The sequence below is a fragment of the Herpailurus yagouaroundi genome, unplaced genomic scaffold, assembly GCF_014898765.1.
Source record: "Herpailurus yagouaroundi ecotype Mexico unplaced genomic scaffold, PumYag 203, whole genome shotgun sequence".
NCBI classification, from domain to species: Eukaryota; Metazoa; Chordata; class Mammalia; order Carnivora; family Felidae; genus Herpailurus; species Herpailurus yagouaroundi.
Genome location: NW_024412434.1, coordinates 13,342,783 through 13,369,209, shown reverse-complemented (window position 1 = coordinate 13,369,209; position 26,427 = coordinate 13,342,783). Strand labels below are relative to the sequence as shown.

At 41.0% G+C, this 26,427-nt stretch overlaps 1 protein-coding gene across 3 annotated transcripts in view; it reads left to right on the top strand.

The window, feature by feature from the left end:
- The window catches only part of SPAG6 (sperm associated antigen 6), a 65,975-nt gene that overhangs the window by 18,435 nt on the left and 21,113 nt on the right, over positions 1–26,427 (top strand). For all 3 annotated transcript variants that reach the window (XM_040451246.1, XM_040451244.1, XM_040451245.1), the window contains 4 exons: positions 1,979–2,145; positions 5,944–6,127; positions 25,025–25,230; positions 26,182–26,355. In XM_040451246.1, the coding sequence (XP_040307180.1) occupies positions 1,979–2,145; positions 5,944–6,127; positions 25,025–25,230; positions 26,182–26,355 (731 nt within the window). The remainder of the gene's footprint in view (positions 1–1,978; positions 2,146–5,943; positions 6,128–25,024; positions 25,231–26,181; positions 26,356–26,427) is intronic.

Sequence of the window (26,427 nt, the reverse complement as noted above, 5' to 3'; positions counted from 1 at the left end):
AGTGAAAGTGGAAACTGTGAAAAGTCACGGATCACATCATGACATGTATATGTGATCAGTGCCATTATTCTCTGCTTATGTTATTTGGTAGTACTATTTATCTTAATTTGGTCTAATCCTAAGTGTTATCATGAATGTTTTCCTTTTATTCTATTTCAAGTGTTTCTGGATATATATAACATTATAAAAGAATCTGGAGAATATTTGCTTTTCTAGATCACTGTGGTATGTTTTAAAAAGAAAAGATGTAATTAAAATCAAGTTAAATCCCTGCTGCAAATTAAGTAAAGTTTACAAAGTCAAGGGGCGTTTTGTTCCAGTTTGAACTCTGTCATTACCTTTCTTGTAACCTTAGATGAAAACAGCTTCAGGGCGCCTGGGTGGCTCAGTGGGTTGAGCGTCTGACTTTCGGCTCAGGTCATGATCTCACAGTTCGTGGGTTCGAGCCCCGCATCAGGCTCTGTGCTGACCTCTTGCTCAGGGCCTGGAGCCTGCTTCAGATTCTGTGTCTCCCTCTCTCTCTGCCCCTCCCCTGCTCACGCTTTGTCTCACTCCGTTTCTCAAAAATAAATAAATGTAAAAACAAATTAAAAAAAAAAAAAGAAAACAGCATCATTAAAGCCCAAATAGCAGTTACCTATTTTGGGTATTTTACAGTAAGGCAAAGGTAATATGAAGAGTTGGAATATCCAATCAGATGACCAAAATGCAATTATTTTTTATGTCTCTTTCTTCACCTCCTCAACTTTCAGTGCACATTTATTCAGCAATTATCAATGAAGAAAGCCTGAATTTCTAACCTTGCTCCACCATTTATTAATTTTGTGATGATTTCTTTTTTTTTTTTAATTTTTTTTTTCAACGTTTATTCATTTTTGGGACAGAGAGAGACAGAGCATGAACGGGCGAGGGGCAGAGAGAGAGGGAGACACAGAATCGGAAACAGGCTCCAGGCTCTGAGCCATCAGCCCAGAGCCCGACGCGGGGCTCGAACTCACGGACCGTGAGATCGTGACCTGGTTGAAGTCGGACGCTTAACCGACTGCGCCACCCAGGCGCCCCTGTGATGATTTCTTAACCTTTCTCAGCCTTCATTTCCTCATCTGTAAAATAGACATACTAATAGGGCCAACTTCATAGACTTTTTATGAGAATTCAGTGAATGGAAACAAATCCTTAAAACAATGTGTGCATATAATAAGTGCTGGATAAATACAAGCTAACTTTTACTATTATTGCTGTGATGATGACATACGTACTGTGTATTCAACCCTAGAGTAAATATTATGAGAGCTAGTAATGCAAAATACTTCCTTATCTCAAAGAATTTGTTTCTTTAGTGTAATATCAGAAATCTGAATTTGCATCCCCTCATGAGTGTGAGGCCCCAGCCAAGTGGTCCCCCTAGCTCTGCTGGCTCTGAGATAGATCCTGATAAAATTTCTGAAATACATTCAAGTTTAGTTGAAATCACAGAAAAGACCCAACAGTTGGAATGGGGGGAGGGGGGGGAGGCGAAGGAAGACTACACAGAGATGAAAGGACCTGAACTGAGCCCTAAAAGATAGAATTTACAAAGGCTGGGGGACACCTATCCCCCCGCCCCTCCCCACCCCCCTACCATGTGCTAGGTAGGCATCAGACTACATACTCCACAGTCTTTCTCCACATTCCTCATGACAGTCCTACTGGGTCACATAGCTACTAGTTGCCAAATCAGGGATTCAAACTCTTAACCTAAGTCCAAAGCCTTTCTTGTTTTCATGCTGTGCTGATGCTTTGATAATTAGAGGTTGTATTACTTTCTGTCTTGGCCAGTTAGAGGCCTCTAAATATCCCATTCATTTTTAGTGAAACGTTTTTGTGTGTTTTTACTGATTTTTTCCCCATAATTTTCTTATCTGCACAAATGCTGAATTGTATATTTGCTTTTTCATTTAAGTTTTGCTGACTTCTGTTCTTTCATAACTTAACTCAGGTGTAATGTCTTTGCTGAGGCCTCTTCTTCTGGATGTGGTCCCAACAATTCAACAGACTGCTGCATTGGCTCTTGGGAGACTGGCTAATTATAATGGTGACCTAGCAGAAGCAGTCGTGAAGGGCGACATTCTTCCACAGCTTGTTTATTCATTGGCAGAACAGAATGTAAGACTTAAAAAAAATAAGTTATGTGTATTTTTTTTTTAGATTTAAAAGATCTGCTAGTTTGGGCACAGTTGCAAGCTTGTGGGCATTAGAATTTTAGGACGTTAATATAACCTTCAATTCTTTGAACTGCACATAAATAATACCTTTGGGTATTTTACTTTGGAAGTGACGGGCAGTTTTTCTCCCATTACTGTTAATATAAGAAAACAGATTACACAGTTTTTAAATGAATTGTATATAAGGCAGTATTTCTGTGTATGGGAGTCTTCAATTTGTAGGATCAGTCGTAGGTGCATGGCCCCCTAGGCAAATGGAAAGTTGTTTTCAGCAATCCTTACATGCAGATGAAATCTAGTTAGTGGACACTGTAAGAGACAGCTTGGAAGCAGGGGGATAGAAGCATACAAAATGAAGGAGGATATGTGTAATGGAAGGTTTGATAAAGCATTTTATAGCAAGTATGCAAACATGTCAGTCCTTTTCAGGGTCATCTACGAGTGCCACAATGTTTTCCCTCCTATCTTGTTCTGTACTCTGCCACCTGATAATAGTTAAGGATCTTTCTATAGGTAGGGTCTTGGTATGTTTATTCCATTTTGTTAGTTTCTTATAACCTAAGGATATATATTTCTTTTTTTAAAGTTTATTTCTTTATTTTGAGAGACAGAGAGAGAGAGAGAGAGAGAGAGAGAGAATCCCAAGTAGGCTCTGTGCTGTCAGTATAGAGCTTGATGCAGGGCTCTGAAATCAACAACTGTGAGATCATGACCTGAGCCAAAAATCCAGAGTCAGATGCTTAATGGACTGAGCCACCCAGGTACCCCAGGATATATATTTCTTGACACATTTTTAAGATTCAATTCCTATGCGTATAACCAAAACAAACCATCCAATTTAAAGATGGGCAAAAGACTTGAACAGACATCTATCCAAAGAAGACCTACCGTAGCCAACCAACATGAAAGGATGCTCAGTAACATGAGTCATTAGGAAATGGAAATCAGAACCACGGCGAGATATCACTTACCTATGAGGATGGCCATAAAAAAAAAAAAAGGAAAAGAACAGAACAAGTGTTAGTGAAGATTTGGAGAAATCGGAACCCTCACACATCGCTGATAGGAGTGTAAAATGGTGCAGCTGCTATAGAAAGCAGTCAAGCAGTCAAGTTAAACCCAATTACCACATGACCCAGCAATTCTACTCCTAGTTAGATTTCCAAAAAAAAATTGAAAACAGGTGTTCAAACAAAACTTGTACACAAATGTTGATAGCAGCGTTATTCACTAGAACAAAAGAATGACTAGATAAACAAAATGTTGTACATCCACATAATAGAATATTATCAGTCATAAAAAGGGATGAGGTATCGATACAGGCTATAACATGGATAAACCTTTGCTCTAAGAGAAGGAAGCCAGACACAAAAGGCTACGTATTGCATGACTCCGTTTATAGGAAATATCCAGAATATGCAAATGCATAGAGACAGAAGCAGATTAGCAGTTGCCAGGGGCTGTGGGGACAGGGGAATGAGGAGTGGCTCCTTAACATGTATGAGATTTCTTGTTGGGCCGAGGAAAATATTCTGGAACTAGATGGTGATGTTTGCACAACACTGTGACTGTGCAAAATGCCACTGAGCTTTACACTTTAAAATGGTTCAAATGGCAAATAATATGTGTATTTTATCACAATAAAAAAATAAATCCCAATTGTTCACATTTTTGCCTTATTTTTTAGAGACTGGAGACTCATTTCCTGCTTGTCTTATCTCTACAAGGAGTCTCAGAAATTTTGTTTTTCCTACAGGTGTTCCTTCTGTCATCAAACACTGTTAGACTTTGTTCTTCCTGGATTCTTGGCTCCTTCTTTTGGGGCAGGGTCTGTGTTTTGGTATCCCACAAAGAAGGTCCTCAGTAGAAGTTTTCTAGATGCGAATGAATGTGCACTAACTGTAAAGCGACAAAAAAGTGCCCGGGCAGAGGTGAGGAGAAAGTGAGAATGTGAAGCAGTATTCACTTCGCCTACCAGTCCTTTAACTACTTCTCACAGGGTTTAATCTCTTCTTTATGAGGTACAAAGTCCTCTGGTGTAGCTTTTTTTTTTTTTTTTTTTAAAGGCAATTCTTTTGGTGAGGAATGGGAGAGAAGAGAGAGGAATTTGGAGAAGCGGAAATTAGGAGAAAGGGGAAATGACATCGGAAGGTGTGAATTATAAGGCACTGTGGTTAGCAGTGACTATCGATGCCCTAATAAATCTATTCATTAAGTATAATGTATTATTTCGTAATCTATAATCTATTTTACAATCAGTCACTGACATAAAGTTGGACTTTATTTTTTTTTTTTTTAATTTTTTTTTTTTGTTTTTTCAACGTTTATTTATTTTTTTGGGACAGAGAGAGACAGAGCATGAACGGGGGAGGGGCAGAGAGAGAGGGAGACACAGAATCGGAAACAGGCTCCAGGCTCCGAGCCATCAGCCCAGAGCCCGACGCGGGGCTCGAACTCACGGAATGCGAGATCGTGACCTGGCTGAAGTCGGACGCTTAACCGACTGCGCCACCCAGGCGCCCCAAAGTTGGACTTTATAACACATTTTAATCTCTCTCTATGTTAACCTTTAAGAAACTAAAGAAAGATACGAAATCAAAACATCCTTATTAACATAGCATGTTTCTTATATCATCAACATAGGCCAATGTTTGAAAGATAAGATGTTAAAATATACTTGGTAGATTTTCTCTCTCTCCTATCATTTTTATTTTATCTTAATCTTTTAGCCTACGTAAATAGCAGGCTTTCAAAACAGGTGCTGTAGTCACCTGGTCACTTTCAGTAGTCACCATAAAGAAATAGAAACTTGGAATCCAAAACAGGAGATTACCTGGGTTCTATTCATAGAAGAAAGAGACCATTAATGTGTCATGCTAACCATGAAACAACAGTGAGTGTTACAGCCAAATACTTCCTATACATTTAAATTTTTTAGCTATATGAAGAAAAACATTAGCCTTGTGTTTCAGTTTTATTTTATGATCTCTTAATCTGATAAAATTTTATATAGAAAATATTACAAATATGAAGCATTACGTAAAATTCACATAATACCAAGTCATTTGTATTTATCACTAAAAAAAAAAATATATATATATATATTTTTTTTTTTTTCTCAGAGGAGATAAATCACACATCCTCTTGTTTGGCTAGTTTAATTTACCAGGAAAAGTTTTAAAATGTATCACGAGTGTTTCACCTTTATGTTTATCTGATGATTGGTAAGTGCATCCCAGACCATGGTTGTTATTTCAGGATAACTTGGGACACCAGAAAGATTAGTTGAGGTCATGAAAGGCCTACTACGCTTAGAGACTGAGGGCAAGTAAAGGAAATGAATTTGTCAGCGGACATTTTTGTTGCACATGCTAACAATCTAAGAGTTCCCCTGGGTCAAACAACTACTTTTCAGTGTAAGGCAGATACAGAAAATCTCATCATTTTAGGCATTTGTAGGAAATACAATGTTTATGTTTTCTTTTATACAATTTCCAAATGCATGTTGCAGAATAAAACATTTGCAACGAAATTTAAGACTTAACGTTGTTTCAGTTTAGCACTGAACAAAAAGCAATCGGGGAACACCAAAAGAGTGACTTTGCAGGATGTTTTTTATCTGTTGTATTCAAAAGCTGTTGAGCTTTATTTAATGTCATTTTTATGTTTTCGTCTATTTGAACTTTTGGTTTAATAAGCGCTTCATTCACTGTAAGTTTTATCTGCTTTATCATCGTAGCGTTTTTACAAGAAAGCAGCCGCCTTTGTGCTACGAGCAGTGGGGAAGCATTCTCCTCAACTAGCTCAGGCGATCGTGGATTGCGGAGCCCTGGACACACTGGTGATATGCCTGGAAGATTTTGACCCTGGAGTCAAGGAAGCTGCAGCCTGGGCACTGGGTTATATCGCAAGACATAATGCAGGTAACGGAGCATATTTGAAAACAGGATTACTAACATTTCGATTTTTTTAGGGAAATCGGGTTTTGCAGTTTTAATGATGTTTCCATACATTATGGGAGATAGGTTTTGAATGACGGCCAAGTTGTTCAGATCATAAATTCACGAAAAACCTACCCATTTCGGTCTTTACTCCAGTCAGCTGAAGAGCCGTGTGAGGATGGAAAGAGGGAGCGGGGAATGAGGAGAGTGAGAGATTGACAGATTCTCAAAGACCTTGGTAAATTGGTTCAGTGAAAAAATTTTAGTTTGTCATCCTTCAGGGGGTTTTGGATCTTTACTCTCTCTGATGATAGGGGTGCTCCAAACTAGATGGGGGACACATTGTGTGAATGAGTAATGTTGAAAAGATATGGACATGATAACTTTCTAGAACGTATGTGTATTGAGCCCATATTGGGCAGGAAGGAGGGGAAAGAGAAGTACTTTCTCTCATAAACTGACAGCTTAATGACATCATCAAGAAGGGGGCTGGACCTCTTCTGTGAAGTTTTGTTTTTTTTTTTTTTTTTAATTTTTTTTTCAACGTTTATTTATTTTTGGGACAGACAGAGACAGAGCATGAACGGGGGAGGGGCAGAGAGAGAGGGAGACACAGAATCGGAAGCAGGCTCCAGGCTCTGAGCCATCAGCCCAGAGCCCGACGCGGGGCTCGAACTCACGGACCGCGAGATCGTGACCTGGCTGAAGTCGGACGCTTAACCGACTGCGCCACCCAGGCGCCCCTCTTCTGTGAAGTTTATGCTGACAGACCCGATGGGTGAAGATTATATGGGGAATAAAATTGCCCCCACCACTTTCCAGAAGATGCTAAATAATATGAACAAATAATACAACAAGAAAACACAGTCTTAAACATATGTAAAAATGACCAACTTCTCTAGTAGTCAGAGAACTGCATATTAAAACATCAATGAACGTGTCTTTTCCCAGTTATTATTACTTAGGGAGGGGAAGAGAGTAAATCAGAATTACAGCCAAATGGTCAAGAGCACTGTGGCATTAGACAGGATCTGAGTTTGAGTCCAAGATCTAGCATTTAGTTTCTGCATGACCTTGGACATGGCTTCTAAATTTTCTGAATCTTAACTTCCTCATCTGCAGAAGAGGGTACCTAAAAGTAGGTACTTCAGAGATCTGTTGTGAGCACAATGAGATAATATATGCAAAACACTTGGGTCAGTACTTGGCACATGGTAACTATTCAATAAATCTAAGATATTAGTATTAATACTGAAGGTTGGAGAGGATATGATGGTTATGCCCATTGGTGGAGATACTACGAATTGTACAAACCTGTGCAAAGCAGTTTGGCAAGATCAGTCTAAGCCACGAAAGAGTTTGTGGTTACTTGAAAAGCCTGCTTTGGGAATTCATCCTAACGAAAGAATTCCACAGAATGCAAAAGTTATATTCATGTTAATCTTATTGTAGTAGTATTTGTAATATCAAAAAACCTCAAATATTTGGCAGGAATTTAGTGGTTAAATTAGGGTAGTTTCCCTAATGGAATTTCCTTTGGCAAATTAAAAAGGTAATTATGAATCCTATGTGGTAACATGGAAACATGATTGTAATATAAAAAATATATAAAATTATGTACTGCAGTTATAATAATATAAAAGTAAGTTTTTATGTGGACATAAATTACAAAGAAATACATGTTCGTGTTACTAGGGTGATAGGATTCAAGGTACATTTTCTTTGTTTTCCAGATTTTTCAATGTGTATGCATGCATAAAATAATGGCTATCACTTATTGAGTAATTACTGTGTGCCCGGCTCTGTGCAGTGTCCTCCAGATACGTTATCTTGTTTTTGATTACAGCTACCCCCATAGGGTAGGTGTTACTTTCCCTGTTAGGGAAGGAAATATGACTTAGAAAGGATACCTGAAGTTATGGTAATTGTGGAACCAGAATTTGAGTCTACATCTGACTGACTCCAAAGCCCGTATTAACCACTGCCCGTAAACAGCTTCACTAAATATTTCTTAAAAGAGCACCGAAGAAGAAATTCAAAACAGAAACAGGAAGAGGCTCTCCCATGGTGATGTTTAATTTGGTTCTTAAAATGCTGACACTATTAGAAAAAGGAAAGAAAATTATACAAAAATAAGAAAGAAAAACTATTGTCATGCCTAAAATGATTCTGAATTCGTATGTTAAAATTATTTCCTCCCCATAGATGGATTTTGGTTTTCCAAATAGATTCTCATTAGGACTATTTTTTAATATATGTTGACTGAAGAAACTAAGGCAGTGTTTTAAATTAGAAGCTGGTTATCATGGGGGAACTAGATGAATATATTTAGGTTTGGGGTTTTGTTTTTTGTTTTATGTTGTGTTTTTTGTTTTGGTTTGTTTGTTCAGAGGAACTTATGGCAAACGGATTCTAACATGAGTATCTGAAAACGTGATACAAAGGAGCTTTGAGGGACAGCCAGACAGATAACACTCTCAGGCAGGTGCCTATAGACAACCTTTTCATCTCTCCCTTTTGTTGAGTCTGAGGCTAAATGATTATAGTTCATAAATAGGATCTGTCTTAGGGATTCCATTCCAATTTCTTGCTATAATCTGGCTCCCACGTGGCATTCCCACTATAATTTCAGTATTTCACAGTAGTTAGGGGCCTGGGACCCAGAAGCTCCCAGAAGAGATTACTGCATAGATTTCTCAGAAGGAAAGGGAATTGTTACCCAGTAGGCAATAAAATAAGTCATCATTCACATCCTGAATCGGTGGAAATAGATGGTGTACCTCTAAATAACCTGATTTCTTTTTCAACGATCTCCTAAAAATAGACTATGTTAGATTGATGGGAGGGCGTTCATTCAGTGTTTTCTTCTTAGTATTAGCGGTAAAATGTTTTATTAGGCAGTTCAGGAAATATACACCTTACATGGAGACACAAGAGAAACAAAGTGTACCTTTAAGGGCAATAGAAGGAAAACGCTTTGTGTCTAGGAAACAAAAATGAGGTCAGCACACAATTAGTCAAACAGGCGTCATCTGACTTTTTCAAATTGAAAAATACAGTTTCCGAAAGCGCTTCTATATGTAGATTTGGAAGCGTTTTACAGATAATTCAAAGGCATCTGGGATGAACAACCTGAAATGGTGTTGTCGTTTTTAATTCTGTATAAATCCTGTCATTAAATTTCTGTGGTTGAATCACCAGCTATTGAATACACCTGATCCATGTACCCCCCACTTTGGAGATAAGTTATTTCTTTATATTTTTTCCTGCTCTTCAGTAAAAGCTGAGGTAAATTCTTCTCAGATTGGTTCTTCTTCCTTCTTGCTAGTCTCTCCCACTCTGCAGCATTGTTCCGCTAACACATTTTCCTCATCGGCGTCACCCTCTCGCTGTTTCCAAGGACCAGTCTTGCTTTGGGAGGTACAAGGAGTGAGGCACACAGCCTGTGTGGACGGGGAGCGTGAGGGGTGAGGAGGAAAGAACCACGGGTCTCTTGAGGGGCAGGGCTTCTACACGGAAGGGCCCAAAAGGGCTCTTGGCCATGCACCCCGCAGGCCCTCAGGCAGGCCCCGCTTCCCTGCTCCCCCCTGGCGGCCTCTCTCTGGCCTCCTCACTGTTCAGCAGCTTCGTGGAGAAGAGCTTCCCTGTGACCTCGTGTCCGGGGTGTGGCAGCAGTGAGGGTGGCACGTGGGACCGAGGTGAGAGCAACAGCCTGGCTGCAAGTGTGAGGAAGGAGGAGCCCTGCAAGCGTTTTATAGGAGTGGTTTTCCCCATTTGGGCTCAAAAGTAAGTGGTAAGTGTTTATTTTGGGAGCTTTAGAGACATAGGCCGCCTCCCATAAACTCCCGCCATCTCAGAGCAAACTTTGTTCTCAGGCCTGGCCAAGAGGAACAGAGTACATTTGGTTAGGTGTTCTAGAACACTTGAAGGATTCACATAACTCCTAAATTATCTAGATGAGGCAACTGAAGGAGAGAGGTGAAGGATTTATTCTGGCCAGACAGCAATCGATGGTGGAACCGCGTGGCAATTACTCAGAGCCTTTCAGAGATTCTTCCTTTTTATTGTGTGAGGAAGCGTATGAGAGCCCATCACTCTTCATTGTCAGCTTCCTGTTGTATCTGAAAGTCTTGCCAGGTACCTCTGTTTTTAATCCGCCGATGGCTGGTTTCCACATGTGTGACTCCTCTTTCTCCGATAGACTTGACTGACGTCCACAGGGCTAAGTCAGATGACAGATTTCCATGCCAGCTCAGTGGCCGTCAGGGGAGGGGACTGCGGCGGCCAGAGGAGCAGCGCTGACAGGAACTGGCTGGTTTGGGCACCACGGAAACATTTAGTAGATTATCCCCTATTTGCTAAGCAGATGATATGAGGGAGGAATCCAGACCAAGCTGGCCAGCCTGATTCTTTTCCGTCTTGTGCAGAATGACGAAATGATAGAGAGAGAAAAGAATTTTAAACATCGAAAATTTTTGCAAATGCCGCTCATGTCACCCTTCTGTAAATACCCGTGGGCTAAATCCTGTGGAACAGGCTCAGGCAGCAGTAATTTACCTTTGAAAAATCCACGTTAGGGACACATCTCTGAGACAACTAGGGACTTTGTACCGTGAGGAGGGGGGGTGGTGGGGCGAAGGGGACTAAAGCCTGGTAACTAAAAATTATTTTATGTTCACCTGTTTTGTTTCTTAAGTTCCACATATGAGTGGATCATATGCTGTGTCTTTCTCTGACTGACTTATTAAGAAACACAACAGATGAGTATAGAGAAAGGCAGAAAAAATAAGATAAAAACAGAGGGAGGCAAACGATAAGAGACTCGTAAATACAGAGAACAAACTGAGGGCCGCCGGCGGGGTTGTTGGGTGGAGGGATGGGTAAATGGGTGATGGGCATGAAGGAGGGCACTTGCTGGGATGAGCACTGGGGGTTATATGTAAGTGATGGCTCCCTAAATTCTCCTGAAACCATTATCACACTGTATGTAAACTACGTTGGATTTACATTTTTAAAAGGTATTTTAAAAACCCTATAGACAACTGTCTTTACTGGTGCTTGTAGATAATAATGTTGATTTCTGAACTTTTTCTTTTTACAATTTATTTTCTCTTGGAGGGGTTGAGGAACATATACGCATGGAGGCAAATGATGTATATGGGATTATATGCATTACATGTTACAACTATTTTGATCCTAACATTGATTTCCACAAATAACTTTTCTGTTTATTTAAGTGGTCGTGAAAAAAGATAAAGCAAAAACAAATGTGTATTTTCTTTTGGCACGGAGGCCAAATGTGTTAAAGTAACACTTTAATTATAAGTTTACTCAGTAGTTACCTAATCTGTTAGTCACTTCTAGGGTTAGTGTGTGTGCTAGTAAAAGAAAAAATAGGTTGTGAATTCTCCTGTATTTTTGTTTATTGTAATTTTTATTTTTTCAACGTTTATTTATTTTTGGGACAGAGAGAGACAGAGCATGAACGGGGCAGGGGCAGAGAGAGAGGGAGACACAGAATCGGAAACAGGCTCCAGGCTCTGAGCTATCAGCCCAGAGCCTGACACGGGGCTCGAACTCACGGACCGCGAGATCGTGACCTGGCTGAAGTCGGATGCTTAACCGACTGCGCCACCCAGGCGCCCCTATTGTAATTTTTAAAGTTATAAACTCTTGGTTGATAAAACCTTCTGAGATTTTTTGTGCATTTTTTTTTAAGAATTCAGAATATACAACAATACCATATAATTCTGTAATCTCAGATTCCTGAGTCACTGAGACCTATAACTTCATATATGAGGCTAGAAAACAATTTCTTTATCACCATCACCATCACTATAATCATCAGAAAGTCTCTGAGTCACTTATGCGGAATGTGAGCACATCTTCCTGACTATACAAAGTAAAGTAAGTCAGCTAATATCTTACCTGTAGGAGCTTATGATAAGATAGAAATATTGATATAGATGAGCATAAAGGTCATGCAGACAGCTGGGCACGTTGGACAGAAATGTACAATACGGTCTTAAGAGTACAGATAATACACTGGGTGATTCTAAGTTGGACCAAGGAAAAGAATTACAAGTTATGCTTTTTGTACCATTGCAGAAAGGGCAATGTTTATATCCTTCTTAAGAACATTGTTACATCCAGATAAGCACTGGACAGACTTTGGGCATAGAAATAAGAAAAAGGTAACATTGATAGTACAGTTTCAGGAGAAAGGAAAGCCCTCTACCCACCAGAATACTTCCTCTATCTGATTCCACCTAATATTCTTTTAGTCTGAGGCTTTGTTTTCTGTCGGTTGCAAATACCTGCACAAGAAATGTCATAAAATTGCGTGCTGAGTGGATAGAGAGAAAGGTATTTGTATCTTACCAGTTTGAACAGGATATCAGAAGTTATTTTTTGGGTTTGAACAAAATTGTTTTTCGAACTTGGTTTATTTTCCAATCACTAGTGTATAAAACCTTCTAACACCTTTTAGATATTGAGGGTAAAAACACTCTTTTATTTACATTTGAATCTCTAGAAGTACATTAGTCATAGTGTATTTGATATTTGCAAGTACTGCAATTAAGCATTTCACAAACATCTACAAGAGTTCACTTATTAAAGGCTCAGAGCTTTGTTAGTATAAGAATTGTACTTTGAGGGGCACCTGGGTGGCTCAGTCAGTTAAGTATCCGATCCTTGACCTCAGGGTGGTGAGTTCAAGCCCCACATTCAGCTCTGTGCTGGATGTGAAGCCTACTTTAAAAAAAAAAAAAAGTTCTACTTTGAATAAGTCATGTTCATTATCTTGTCTTACCGTACATTTTAAAATCCATTGTCTACAGGGAAAATAGTTACTGTATAATTACCATGTTGTCTGGCTGATTTTGCACAGTTAACTTTTTAGCCCACTTTGCTCTCATCTGTGCCTTTAGATAAATGAAGCAGCTTGCTATAAAGATGTAGTAGTATAAGTTAATTGCACCAAAGCATTTTGCGCGAGATAGGACCTCTGGCCTTGGAAAGCTATTAACTGCAGTTGTTTAACTATTTGTGTGATAATTCTATTACTGGCCATTTCTCTATATCTCCTTTGATTTGACTTGATTTTTAAGTTTATTTATTTTGAGAGAAAGAGAGAGAGAGGGAGATTGTATGTGTGTGTGTGTGTGTGTGTGTGTGTGTGTGTGTGTGTGTATGTGTGTGAGCAGGGGAGGAGCAGAGAGAGAGGGAGAGAGAGAGAGAGAATCCCAGGCAGGCTCCATGCTGTCAGTGCAAAGCCCAGTGCAGGGCTCAAACTCACGAACCATGAGATCACGGCCTGAGCCAAAGTCAGATGTTTGACTGAGCCACCCAGGCGCCCTATCCTTTGATTTTAAACTACAATTTTACCAATATGGTAGTGCATTCGTCACAGGCTACTATTGCATACTTGAATTGTGGCTAGGGCATCTGAGGAACTAAATTTTTATCTACTTCTAATTAATATAAAGTAAAAAATTGATAACCAGTTCAAGTACTGGGAATATTTTAGGCATGACTGAAACAACTTGGGTATATAAATCCACTTTTTCATCCGTAAACTTTTTGAAATCTAAATACAGATCGAGTATTTCTTTTTTTTTTTTTAATGTTTATTTATTTTTGAGACAGAGAGAGACAGAGCATGAACGGGGGAGGGTCAGAGAGAGGGAGACACAGAATCTGAAACAGGCTCCAGGCTCTGATTTGTCAGCACAGAGCCCGATGCAGGGCTTGAACTCACGGACTGCGAGATCATGACCTGAGCCGAAGTCGGCCGCTTAACCGACTGAGCCACCCAGGCGCCCCCAGATCGAGTATTTCTAGTGAAAATTTAGTAGTTGAACTGAGATGTATCGTAAGTGCAAAATACACACTAGATTTCCAAGACTTGATATGGAAAAAAAAAAACAACAATGTGAAATATCTTGTTAAAGTTTTAAAATGCTGACCACATGTTGAAATGATAATGTTTTGGATATATTGCATTAAATAATGTATTTCTTTAAAATTAATTTCACCTACTTTTTTTGCTTTTTAAATGTGGCTACTAGAAAATTTTAAATTATATACATGGTCCGCATTCCTGCTGGACAGTGCTGACTTAGAATTAGTGTGCCTCTGCTTTGTGGTTGTTAAAAGGCAATATAGTGGCAATGCTGTGGTCTTAAAAAGTCATCCATAATTTTCATGTTTTTTAATCAGTGTAACTAAACTGTAGTATGCAGTAAGTTAGGAATTTGGAACTAAAAATACCACTTGGGGAGAAGTAAATGACGATTCGACTTTGAGCAGTCACTTACTCGACGTAAGGACTACAATGTACTTTATAAAATGAGTGGCCAGACTGCCAGTCTCCCACGTGGTGAGACAGGGTGGTGGAGACATATACCTGTAAAATAAACCAGATTGCGGTGCATTCGAGGTTGGCTTGTATTAGGTTGACCTGGATGAAATTGCCTATATTCAATTGGTTCTGATGGAACAAAAACAGTTTCACGTGGTGAAGCCAAAAATATCAAGAACCCAAAAAAATGTCAACACTCTTCCCCCCAGTAATTGCACCCCTGGGCCACTCTCATAGGTAAATACACACATGAACGCACATACCTATGCATGCATGTGTGTTTGTATATCCTGTGGAATTCTAGATGTACGTGTGACTAGTGGTAGCCAGCCTCCAAGATGCCCCTCAGAGGTCGTGTGTCCTGATATTCACACCCTTGTATAGTTCTCTCCTGCTGGGAGATTGGTCTGTGGGATTGGTCTGTGTGACCACTGGAATATGGTGGAAGTGATGGTAGGTTACTTCTGAGAATAGCTGACCAGCTATAAAAGATTGAGGCTTCTTTCTAGGGTCTCTCTCCCTTTCTGTATCCCATTACTTGTTCCGGGGAAAGCCAGCTGCTGTGACCCAAAGACACTTGGACAGCCAGCCTAGGGAAAGGGCCACATGGTGAGGAGCTGAGGTCTCCGACAACCAGCTAGGAGCTGGAGCTTCCCAAAAAACACCCTCCGCTGAGTGAGCTCGGAGGCAGATCCTCCCCCAGTTGTGCCCTCAAATGACTGTGACCCCAGCTGACAGAGTGGCAGCAACTTTCTGAGTAACTTGGAGCCATAACCACTCGGCTAGGCTGCTTCTGGATTCCTGACCCACAGAGAATGGGGCATAGTGGATGATGTTGTTTGAAGCTGTTGAGTTTGGGTCATTTGTTACACAGCAATAGATAACCAATCAATAATCTTAATGCACAAAGAGGGGTTCACCACACTGTGCTTTGTAATGGCCCAAACCCAAACCCAAATCAAGCAAAACAAATGTCCCAAAGCAGGGGGATAGTTAAGTAAATCATGGCATGTATTTCCTCAGTGGGATATTATGCAATGATTAAAAGTGCTGGGCTGTATCGATCCTCAGGAATAAAAGTGAGCAGTGGGCACCCACGGGCAGCTTCTAGGAACCACCCAGAGGGAGCCACACCAAGAGCTACGGACCAGGGACCACTTTGACAAAAGCATCTAGGCAACCTTCTAATCACCCAGTATTTCATTTATGTCCCTCTGCTGTCTCCTCTTTGTGTGTTCTTGGAGAGAGTCCACCAGCACCCCAGCAGCCCTTTGCTCTCTGGCCTCCTCTGTCAGCCCCAGCTCCTTGAAGGCAGACGCTTACCTAAAACTGGGCTGGAGCAAAGAAAGAACGCCAGTGAAGTCTGGATAACAAGATGCACACTTTCCGTGTCAGTTTTCTCTTGGTGATGCAGGATGCAAAATTGTAGGCAGAGTGAAACTACGACCATGCCTGCAACAGTACATACCTATCCAACGGCTGGGAAACAAATGAATCCATTTCTAGATACAAAAAGTGTATTTTGTAAAATATCTAAGTAATTTAAGATCAGTTTCTTCACGGACAGAGCAGTACAAACCCCCCTGTATGGAGTTTTTTTTCCTTCTTCCACTCGGCTGAGTCCTAGCTGTGAAGTAGTTACAAGTCAAACACTAAAAATTGCCAAAATGGGGGTTTTAAAAATTGCTTTAAATCTTATGTTACCTATTAACTTCCAAGGCCATACCCGAGTCTGTCTTGTTTCCCACGTTCTCTTTCTCTTGTCTCCAGTCCTTTTCCTTGCCTTATTTTGAAGCTGCTGGTTATGTTGGAGCCCTGTAAGTGTGCCATCCATCCCAGCTGATTGTAATTTCTTTCTACGGCACCATTAACTCCAGATCAATGGCTTATTTGACTCACTTGACTTTTTAAAGGAGCCAGAATTATTTAACCTTCAAAGCATGTGTATGTATGTTAACCCTTCATCTCTCAAACACTCAACCCATGTGTACAGTTTAGACCAGTGGCTCTGAAGATTGGAAAGAAGTGGTGTGGAAATAATGAGAGTGGGAAAAATATCATCTGTGCGGTGGGGAAGATAAAGAAAAATCATATGTTAGACCTTTTCATAATAACATGCAAATTCCCTCTGCACCTTTCTCTCCCTCCCACCTGCAATGCGAGATGTCTGTCTCTCAGCTCAGAATCATAGTTATCATGAGCCTTGTTCCCTACGGAGGGATGTCGTCTCTCTCAGATGCACTGATGAGGAATAAATCCAGCCTCCATGAGGCCCCCCACCCCCAGCCCTCAATGATGCCCACCTCCTCCTGCTCACCTCCTTGCGTTGCCTCCTCCCACATTTTGCCAGTGAGCCACAGCAGAAGTGATGGTCAGATCGTGAAAGGCTCTGGACGGTCAGATCATGAAAGGTCTTGGATTCTCCCTTTTGGATCATCCACTCTGGGAGAGGCCTCCTCCTAAGCAGCCTCTGGAAAGGCCCCAGAAATGGGGAGGAACCGATGAAGGCTTCTTCCAACCTTCCCACGAGTGTGCTTAGAAGCAGCTCCTCTAGACCCAATCAAGCCCCGAATAACTGGAGGCCTAGCTGACTTCTTGACTGCCGCCCGGTGAAAGGCCCCAGCCTGAACCACCCAGTTATGCCACTCCCTGATTCCCCACCTACAGAAACTAGGCCACAGTAGAGGTTTCCCCTTTAAGCAGCTAAGCTGGTGTGATTTGTTACATAGCAGTAGATAACTAAGTAAGCGGTGGATTAGCTGGGCTAGACCAAAACCAGGAGAAATTTATTTTACTTTGGAAGTGGCGTTCCTCAAATCATACTGGAGTAGAGTCAGTAGAAAACCAGCTCTGGCAATCTTCCCACACCGTATTTGCTTTTACTATAATTTTACCAAATTATGAAAAATTGGGGGTGACTGATTATTACAACATAAGATTAACATAAGTGGTGGCCAAATTTTAAATGTATTTTTAACCTGCTTTATTGCAAAAAAAAAAAAAAAAGGTTTTGAAGAGATGATGATACATTTTAGAGCCAGATGCAAAAAAAAACCCCTCCTCTCTTTAAATGGATAAACACAGCCCCCTAAGTGCAAAGAAATGATGATCCATGACTTTTTTTTTTTTTAATGAAACAAAATGGAACTTTTTGTAGGGTTTAGAAACAGTGATTTTTAAAAAAAACTTTTTTTAATGTTTATTTATTTTTGAGACAGACAGAGCATGAACGGGGGAGGGTCAGAGAGAGGGAGACACAGAATCTGAAACAGGCTCCAGGCTCTGAGCTGTCAGCACAGAACCTGATGCGGGGCTCGAACTCACGGACCGTGAGATGATGCCCTGAGCCGAGGTCGGCCGCTTAACCGACTGAGCCACCCAGGCACCCCTAGAAACAGTGATTTAAAAGTGGTGTTTGCAAAGTAATTTAAAAAGCAATACAGTTAAAAGAAATTAGTGTTCCTGAGGTGTTTGCCTAATAATTTCTCAATTAGTGTGCTAAATAAATACATTTATTTTTTCCTTCTGGAGTGCCTCTGCCTCTTGAGTCCTTTTTATGACTTCACCTGATAGAACGCTTAATTTTGCTCAAACTCTTCTCTCCTGTATCCGCATTAAGAGCAGAAAACTAGTTAAGTATCATGACATATTTAGATTCTTTTTTTGCAGGCCAGTTTTTAGGGTTTCATCAATTTCTTGGAATTCACCTCTGAAATTTTCATTTCATCTCATTTCCAGCGGGTCTTTTATGACTCCAAGATACGACTTCAAGAATCAAAGGTAGAAACCACATTACCTTTCCACATCCAGGAAGCCCCCCACAGATCGTCTTAGAGGGTGCAAAGTTGAAGCCCAGGGTTGTGAAATGATGGTTGCAGGCTGCAGCGGGCCCACGGACGGATGTGTTTTGTTTGGCCTGCACCATATTGTCTCACAGAGGGGGGGGGGGGAAAGAAGAAAAAGTTGCCAATACTTAAAAACCAGGCGGTTTCACATTAACGATCAGATTTCTGGCCTCTCTCGAAAAATCCCGAGATCTGACGACAGGAGGCCTTTATCCCTACGTGGCAATGCTGGGCGGAGGCTAAGGGATCGCCGCTGCTTGTAGTCAGTGCATAGCCTTTTCCACTTTCCTGCTGCCTCCCCTCCCCGTGTTTTTCTCACCCCTCTGACTTCATTTCTTTTAGTTACCTTCCTGGGCCCTGTGGACACGTGAGTTTACCACCCCAGATCTAAACAAACAACCAGCCGCCGCAATTGAGACGAGTTGGGGGGTTGAGGCCACTGTGAGCACTTCTCCCCGATTTCTCTATTTGACCTGTAACAGCCATGCGTGTTATATACACTGACGGGCGTTCCTGTCCTCTCTGGCCACAACATAAAGCCATTTCTACTCTTCCGTTCGGCCAGCTCGAGACAGCACTAATTTTATGAATGTTGTCATCCTTGGAAGTCCTCCCTTTATGCTGTGTCCCTTTTTGTTTTAATATTAAAGTGTACTAAGCTTTTTTGATTTTTCTAAATGAAAGATTTTCATCCAGGGGCGACTGGGTGGCTCAGTCAGCTAGGCGTCCGGCTTCAGCTCAGGTCATGATCTCTCAGTTCACGAGTTCAAGCCCCATGTCCGGCTCTCTGCTGACAGCTCGGAGCCTGGAGCCTGCTTGGGATTCTGTGTCTCCCTCTCTCTCTGCTCCTCCCCCACTTGTGTGTGTGCTCTCCCCCTCTCTCTCTCTCAGAAATAATAAATGAATGATCTTATAAAAAAGATTTTGACCCATTTAAGTTGTAACACTTCACATCTGTCAGTGAGAGAGGACTACAAGTTCAGCCTTTATTTTGTTAGGAAAAAGAAGAAACAAAACCCCAGATCCTGAGAACAGCACGGAATGCAATTCTTAAGAAAAAGCAACTGTGTAAGAAGCAAGGAGTTCTCACCCCAAATTTCATGGTGTTAATATTTAAAGAATTGTATGCACATCAGCCACATATATACATGTGACTAGAAATGACCACGAGGGGCGCCTGGGTGGCTCAGTTGGTTAAGCATCTGACTATTGTTCTGGTTCAAGTCGTGATCTCATGGGATCAAGCTCGGCATCAGGCTCTGTGCTGCCAGCGTGGGAATGCCAGTGTGGGTCACTCTTCACACATCTGCCTCTCAGTTTTTCCATGATCCTTTTTTTTTTTTTTTAAAGTTTATTTATCTTTTAAGAGAGAGAACATGTGCAAGTGGGGGAGAGGCAGTGAGAGAAGGAGAGAGAAAGAGGGAGAAGCCCAAGCAGGCTCCACGCTGTCAGAAGGAGCCCGACACGGGACGTGATTCCACAAACTGTGAGATCACGACCTGCGTCAAAACCAAGTGTTAGACGCTTAACCAACCAAGCCACCCAGGTGTCCCTCTGCATCTTTCTTTGTATAACTGCTTCCAGTCTCGCTTGTTATCTAACGGTAATGACTATGGTGAATGTTATTGCCTAGTAGACGATTTACTTTTTAAAAACTAAGTTTTGAAGATTTAGTTAAAATTTTAAATGAGGCTCTTCTCAGGCACTAAGATAAATTTCTTGACTCGCTGCTTTTCTTCTGGTCAAACCTTTAATGAGCACCTGAGGCTATATGTATCAGTCTTTGATTTTGTAAGTAGGATAATTAATTGAACCAAAGTTCATTTTCAAATTAGACTTAAAAATGAACCCATGAGGGGCGCCTGGGTGGCGCAGTCGGTTAAGCGTCCGACTTCAGCCAGGTCACGATCTCGCGGTCCGTGAGTTCGAGCCCCGCGTCGGGCTCTGGGCTGATGGCTCAGAGCCTGGAGCCTGTTTCCGATTCTGTGTCTCCCTCTCTCTCTGCCCCTCCCCCGTTCATGCTCTGTCTCTCTCTGTCCCCAAAATAATAAATAAACGTTAAAAAAAAAAATGAACCCATGAAATTTCTCCTATGGGAAGTGATTTTTAAATGTACCAGAATGCGCTGTGCATTGGTTACAAAGGCTGCTCTTTTCAGGGTAGAAAAGCACAGGACAAAAGGAAAGGGGAGAAGGAAGTGATGTGGGAGGCATTGCCTGGGACCCCCCGTGTACATTCTCCCCAGCCACGCCACAGACTTGACTCCTAGCTCCGCACTTGCAGGGGTCTGTTCGTGCATTCGCCCCGGGCTAAGTCTGCTAGGACAGAACAGTGGCTCATTCTGCTTCCCCAAGATCCGGCCAAGTTTCTCTCACTCAGTGAGCACTTCATGAACACCTGACGACCAGAGGAAGAGAGGAAAACACATACAGTTACCGAGGAGGAGAGAGGACGGGATTATGCCAGGATGCTTTTGGCTGTAAGCTACAGAATATCAAGTACAAACGGCCTAACCGATAAGGACATTTTTTAGTTTACGTGGCACACAAGTTCAGAGTCAGGGCAGTTCCGGGCTTGGTTATGCAGCCGAACAGTATCATGGAGGACCCAGATGTTTTTCATTTTTGTGCTCAGCCATCCTCAGAATATTGGCGATTTCTTCCGTTATAGTTGCAAGATGGATGTAGGAGTTCCAGATGTCATTCGTACACTTGCCCATGTCCAGCAAAGAGTCGGTGTTTCCTCCTTCTGTGTATCCATTTATGACAGAGAAAAACCTTTCACAGATGCTTCTAGTTGACTTCTCCTCAGGCCCCGGCTGACAAAGGCTACCGGGTGGACACCAACAGTGACTGGCACAGAAAGGCCAGAGACAGCAGGAGTAGGGAAAGGAGAAGGATACGCCATAGGAAAAAGAGTAGTGACAGAGGCAGGATGAAATCGTCTGTAGTATGTGTAATATGGTACAGTGTGCATCCTCTAGGCCTACTGTGTTTTTTTGAGGTTTGTTTCTTTGAGAGAGACGGAGAGTGAGCATGGGAGGGGCAGAGAGACAGAATCCCAAGCAGGCTCCTCACTGCCAACGCAGAGCCTGACGCGGGGCTCGAACTGACACACTGAGCCACCCAGGTGCCCCCCGGCCTACTGTGTTCTTACCTGTCTAGGCACTGCCTTATCCCTTGTGTATATGAAGGTAGTAGAATGATAGCATTCGCAAATAACGACGTGTGTCTGATCCCAGTTTGTATAGGACCATATCCATTTGGAGATGTGACGTATATGAAGTCTCAAGTACAGGATTAGTCGGCCCCATCCATGTTGTGGGAAGCTTGCTACCTTCACAGGAAGTCTTTCTCCAGGGCCATCCCTGGCCTTCCTCACATTTAACGTCACTGTTCTGGACAGAATAGAGAACAGCTTGGGGGACGCCGGGGTGGCTCAGTTGGTTAAGAATCTTTAGCACAGAGCCCACTTCAGATCCTCTGTCCCTCATCTCTCTTGGCCCCTCCCCAACTCAGGCTCTCTCTCTCTCTCTCTCTCAGAAAAAAAAAAACAAAAAAAAAAAACTAAAAAAAGAGAACAGCTTTGGTTGGGATTGGGTAACAAGTCAGAAGAACAGAGTTTGCTTTATTATTAACATTATAGACTTTTATTTATTATTATTATTAACATTTACTATTAACACGATAGAGTTCAGGAAAAGGAGGGTATGGCACTCTAACAGCAAGTCAAGAAAAGGATAAAATGCATGGGAATTACAAAGATAATCGATTTTTAAAAAAAGAACCTCAGTGTTTATTAACGGTTTACCACATATCGTTACTCTTAGGAAACATTAAAAAAAAAAAGTGAACATTCACATAGATGAACTGATCCTTCTGTTGTCTCGAAACAAAATGTGCAGCCCATTACATACCTTCTCAACTCACAACAGGGTTATGTCCTGACAAATCCATTGTGAACCGAAAAGATCCTAAGTTGAAAACGCGTTTATTTATTTATTAAAAAAATTTTTTCTTTCAACATTTATTTATTTTTGAGACAGAGAGAGAGAGAGAGAGCATGAACAGGGAAGGGTCAGAGAAAGAGGGAGACACAGAATCGGAAACAGGCTCCAGGCTGTCAGCACAGAGCCCGACGCGGGGCTCGAACCCGCGGACCACGAGATCATGACCTGAGCCAAAGTCGGACGCTTAACCGACTGAGCCACCCAGGCGCCCCCGAAAACGCGTTTGACACACCTAACCTACAGCTTAGCCTCGCCGACCTTAAACGTGCTCCGAACACGTAAGTACATTCGCCTCCGGTTGGGCAAAATCATCAGACGCAGAGGCTACTTTGTAACGGAGTGCTGACTGTCTCCCGTAATTTAGCGAGCACGGCATGGAAGGCGGAACGCAGAAGGGTCGCGTGGGTGCAGCGCGGTTGTGAGTGTATCGGTTGTTCCGCCTGGTGACGGCGCGGCTGCCCCGGGAGCTGAGGCTTCGCCGTCCCTGCCCAGCATCAGCAGACAGCCTAGCGCCTGTGTAGGTATCGATGGCCTGGGAAAAGCTCCGAACTCAGAATTCAAAGCACGGTTTCTGCTGAACGTATATCGCCTTCACACCATCATCAGGTTGCAAACTCTTAAGCCAAATCATCCCAAGGCGGGACTGTGTATACATTCCAGGTGCTCTTAAATATGTACACATAAAGTTGACATTACTACAGCACCTGGATTATTCGGACTGAATCGAATTAAGTAACATGTTACTAATTAACGAAATACGAAAATTCTATACATAAATCACATATGGTATCACACTTTACGTTTTCTTTCAATTTTCCCCGGGTGCGACAGATAACAGTAATCACCTATTTCACCTGCTGTCTTCCATTGGTCTTCAGGTAATTGCAGTAGAATCCCAGAGAAGCTTCTGGGGAATCTGTTATATTGGGAGGTTGATACTCCAGTCTGTTGCTGTTGTCCTTTTTTTTTTTTTTTTTTTAACCATCTTCCTCTTATCTGCTTCTCGTTCTTGAGATTACATATTAACTTCCCATTGTATTTCATATTTCATGTTAGATTTTTTTTTATTATTATTATTATTTTTTCAACGTTTATTTATTTTTGGGACAGAGAGAGACAGAGCGTGAACAGGGGAGGGGCAGAGAGAGAGAGAGGGAGACACAGAATCGGAAACAGGCTCCAGGCTCTGAGCCATCAGCCCAGAGCCCGACGCGGGGCTCGAACCCACAGACCGCGAGATCGTGACCTGGCTGAAGTCGGACGCTCAACCGACTGCGCCACCCAGGCGCCCCTCATGTTAGATTTTTAAAATGGAAACATGTTTGCTAATCAATGTAGTGTTAATTTGAAGAAGTGGGTCGTGTGCACCAGAGTTGATGTGCGTCTGGCACATAATAACCTTCCATTGATACTCATCTAATGAGAGAAGGAATGCATCATTTATATAATATTGGAACTTCTAGGATAATTATAATAATTGAAGGCAAACAAATATTGGACACTGTAACCTGTATTTTCTAACATTATTTCCTTTTAGAAAATGTGATATTACCAATCTTTTGAGAAATTAAACACCGTGTGTTTTTTTTCTTAATGAAAGACTTTAAGTGATATGCTAAATAGGTATCTTAGCTTGGCTATTAAGACATAAATCACCAAGGCACTACAAATCTGGGAAAATGAGAACATAATCTGAAAGGAAGAGATTATAGAAATGGGTATATGCGATTCAGTAAGAGAGGCCATGAATACGACGAGAGGAGAATCCGTAACTATGTATGGTGTTTTATACTTCTCAAAAGACATTTTTTACATATATATAATATATTGTATATTGTATATTGTATATTGTATATTGTATATTATATATTATATATTATATATTATATATTATATATTATATATTATATGGGTCTGCCTGCTTGTTTCCCTCACTCTGTAATTTAAGATGGGCTATTTTTACAGCTGTTTTTCTTGGACACACAAGTAAATCAGCATGTATATTCAAAAGGTTTTACTTCTGACATGCAAAATGGTTAAGAGAAATGCTTTCCTTTGTGTACACATAAACATTTATGTATTAAAGCATGTTCAGTTGTAGATCTCATTTTACACGTACAGTGAAAATGCATCTTTTACTTTTGAACAAGTCAAATTCTTTTAAAAAGTACTGTAAGATGAAAGGAATTTAAAAATTGACATTATTGGCACAAGATTCATGTTAATGTTTACTCATGTAAATAGCACAAAATACTGCCTAATTAGTGTGGTTGGTAAATTTTTGGTACTTTAATTTTCTCTGTTATTGTAAACCATGCATAAAATGCTTGCCTATTGAGAAGTGAAGAATTGTCAGAGCTTAAACAGCTGACATCTGCTTACTCTCTTAAAAAAAAAAAAAAAGAATAACAAGCCATTTCAGCCTAATCTACCTCAAATGTGTTCATGTAAATGGAGGTCCATCTATTGACCTGTATTCTTTTCAGCTCAGGATTGGTCCACATGGTTTATGAAACCGGGAAGGCTGATTTGAAATGCAGATGTCGACACAGTGAAGTACACCCTCCCCTTTTTTCTTTGCTGTATCTGTCAGGGTGAAAAATGGCTTGCACAAGGGTCAGTCACCCATCCTCACTTAATTACTTTTCTTGGACCCACAGAACTGTCACAAGCTGTGGTGGATGCGGGAGCAGTTCCTCTGTTAGTACTCTGTATCCAGGAGCCAGAAATTGCTTTGAAAAGGATTGCTGCTTCGGCCCTCAGTGATATTTCAAAGCATTCTCCCGAGTTAGCACAGACCGTAGTGGACGTGGGGGCCATCGCTCACTTGGCCCAGATGATCCTGAACCCCGATTCCAAATTAAAGGTACTTGAAAATAAAGTTCAAACAAACAAACAGACAAATCAGGCTTCTGATTCCCTAAGAAAATGGAAATGGGAGGAGCTTAATATCATACATTTAAAAATAATTAGGAAGTTATTGAAAACAGATATGGGTATGTTATGTATTTGGTCTTTTAATATGTGGACCTTCTGCTGTAGAGATTAGACGATAGACATATCTGGTTAAAATCCGTGCAATGCTGTAGACTACACGTAGCATCAGTATGAACACGACTAAATAAGGAATTAATTACACAACGACTGAATCTCAGGGTGGGCAGGGGCCCAAAGGTTTTCTAGCCCACCACTATTATGTTTAAGTTTCTTACGAAAATTGCCGTGTTTATCTCAGTCATTTTGTTTTTAGTTTCCTTCATTGTATCAAGATTTATTTCCATGTCTTTTTTCTACAGCTTTCTATGATCTAATTTTCAGTGAATAGTCACTAACTATACTTTCATATTCTAGTAGTTATTTTCTATAAGATTTTAAAATCTTAGTTCATGTTAACTCAGTCATGGAAAGTTCTTTGAAACGGTATCAGCATGATGCCCCAAATAAGATGTTACTTCGGCTTGATCATTTTTGTCCTACATTACCGCCCGTGTCATAAATTAATAATGTGAGTGTTAATTAAGAAATATTATTCATCCAAAGGTCATATTCTTTGATCATCTGCATGGATAAAGAGACTTAAATAGTCCACAGAAGGATGAAGACATTTAACTTGGAGATTAGGGAATTTAAGAAATGGAGTATTTAGGTATAAGAGAGTAGGAATTGATTGTCTCAAAACTCCTAAATCTAAGGTTATATTAGAAATGTAGTTGTCTTTTCCCTTTTATCCCGGAATTTGAGTGTAAAGCTGTTCAGATCGGAACTCTGCAACAAGCTCTGTGTCACGTTTTGTTTTATTTTGGGTTTTGCTCCACAGCGTCAGGTCCTTTCGGCTCTCAGTCAGATTGCAAAGCACTCCGTGGACCTGGCAGAAATGGTGGTTGAGGCAGAGATTTTCCCAGTTGTACTCACCTGCCTGAAGGACAAAGATGACTACGTGAAGAAAAATGCTTCTACTTTAATTAGAGAGATTGCGAAACATACACCGGAGGTAAAAAAAAAAAAAAAAATATATATATATATATATATATAATAAATATAATATAATAAATATAATATAATA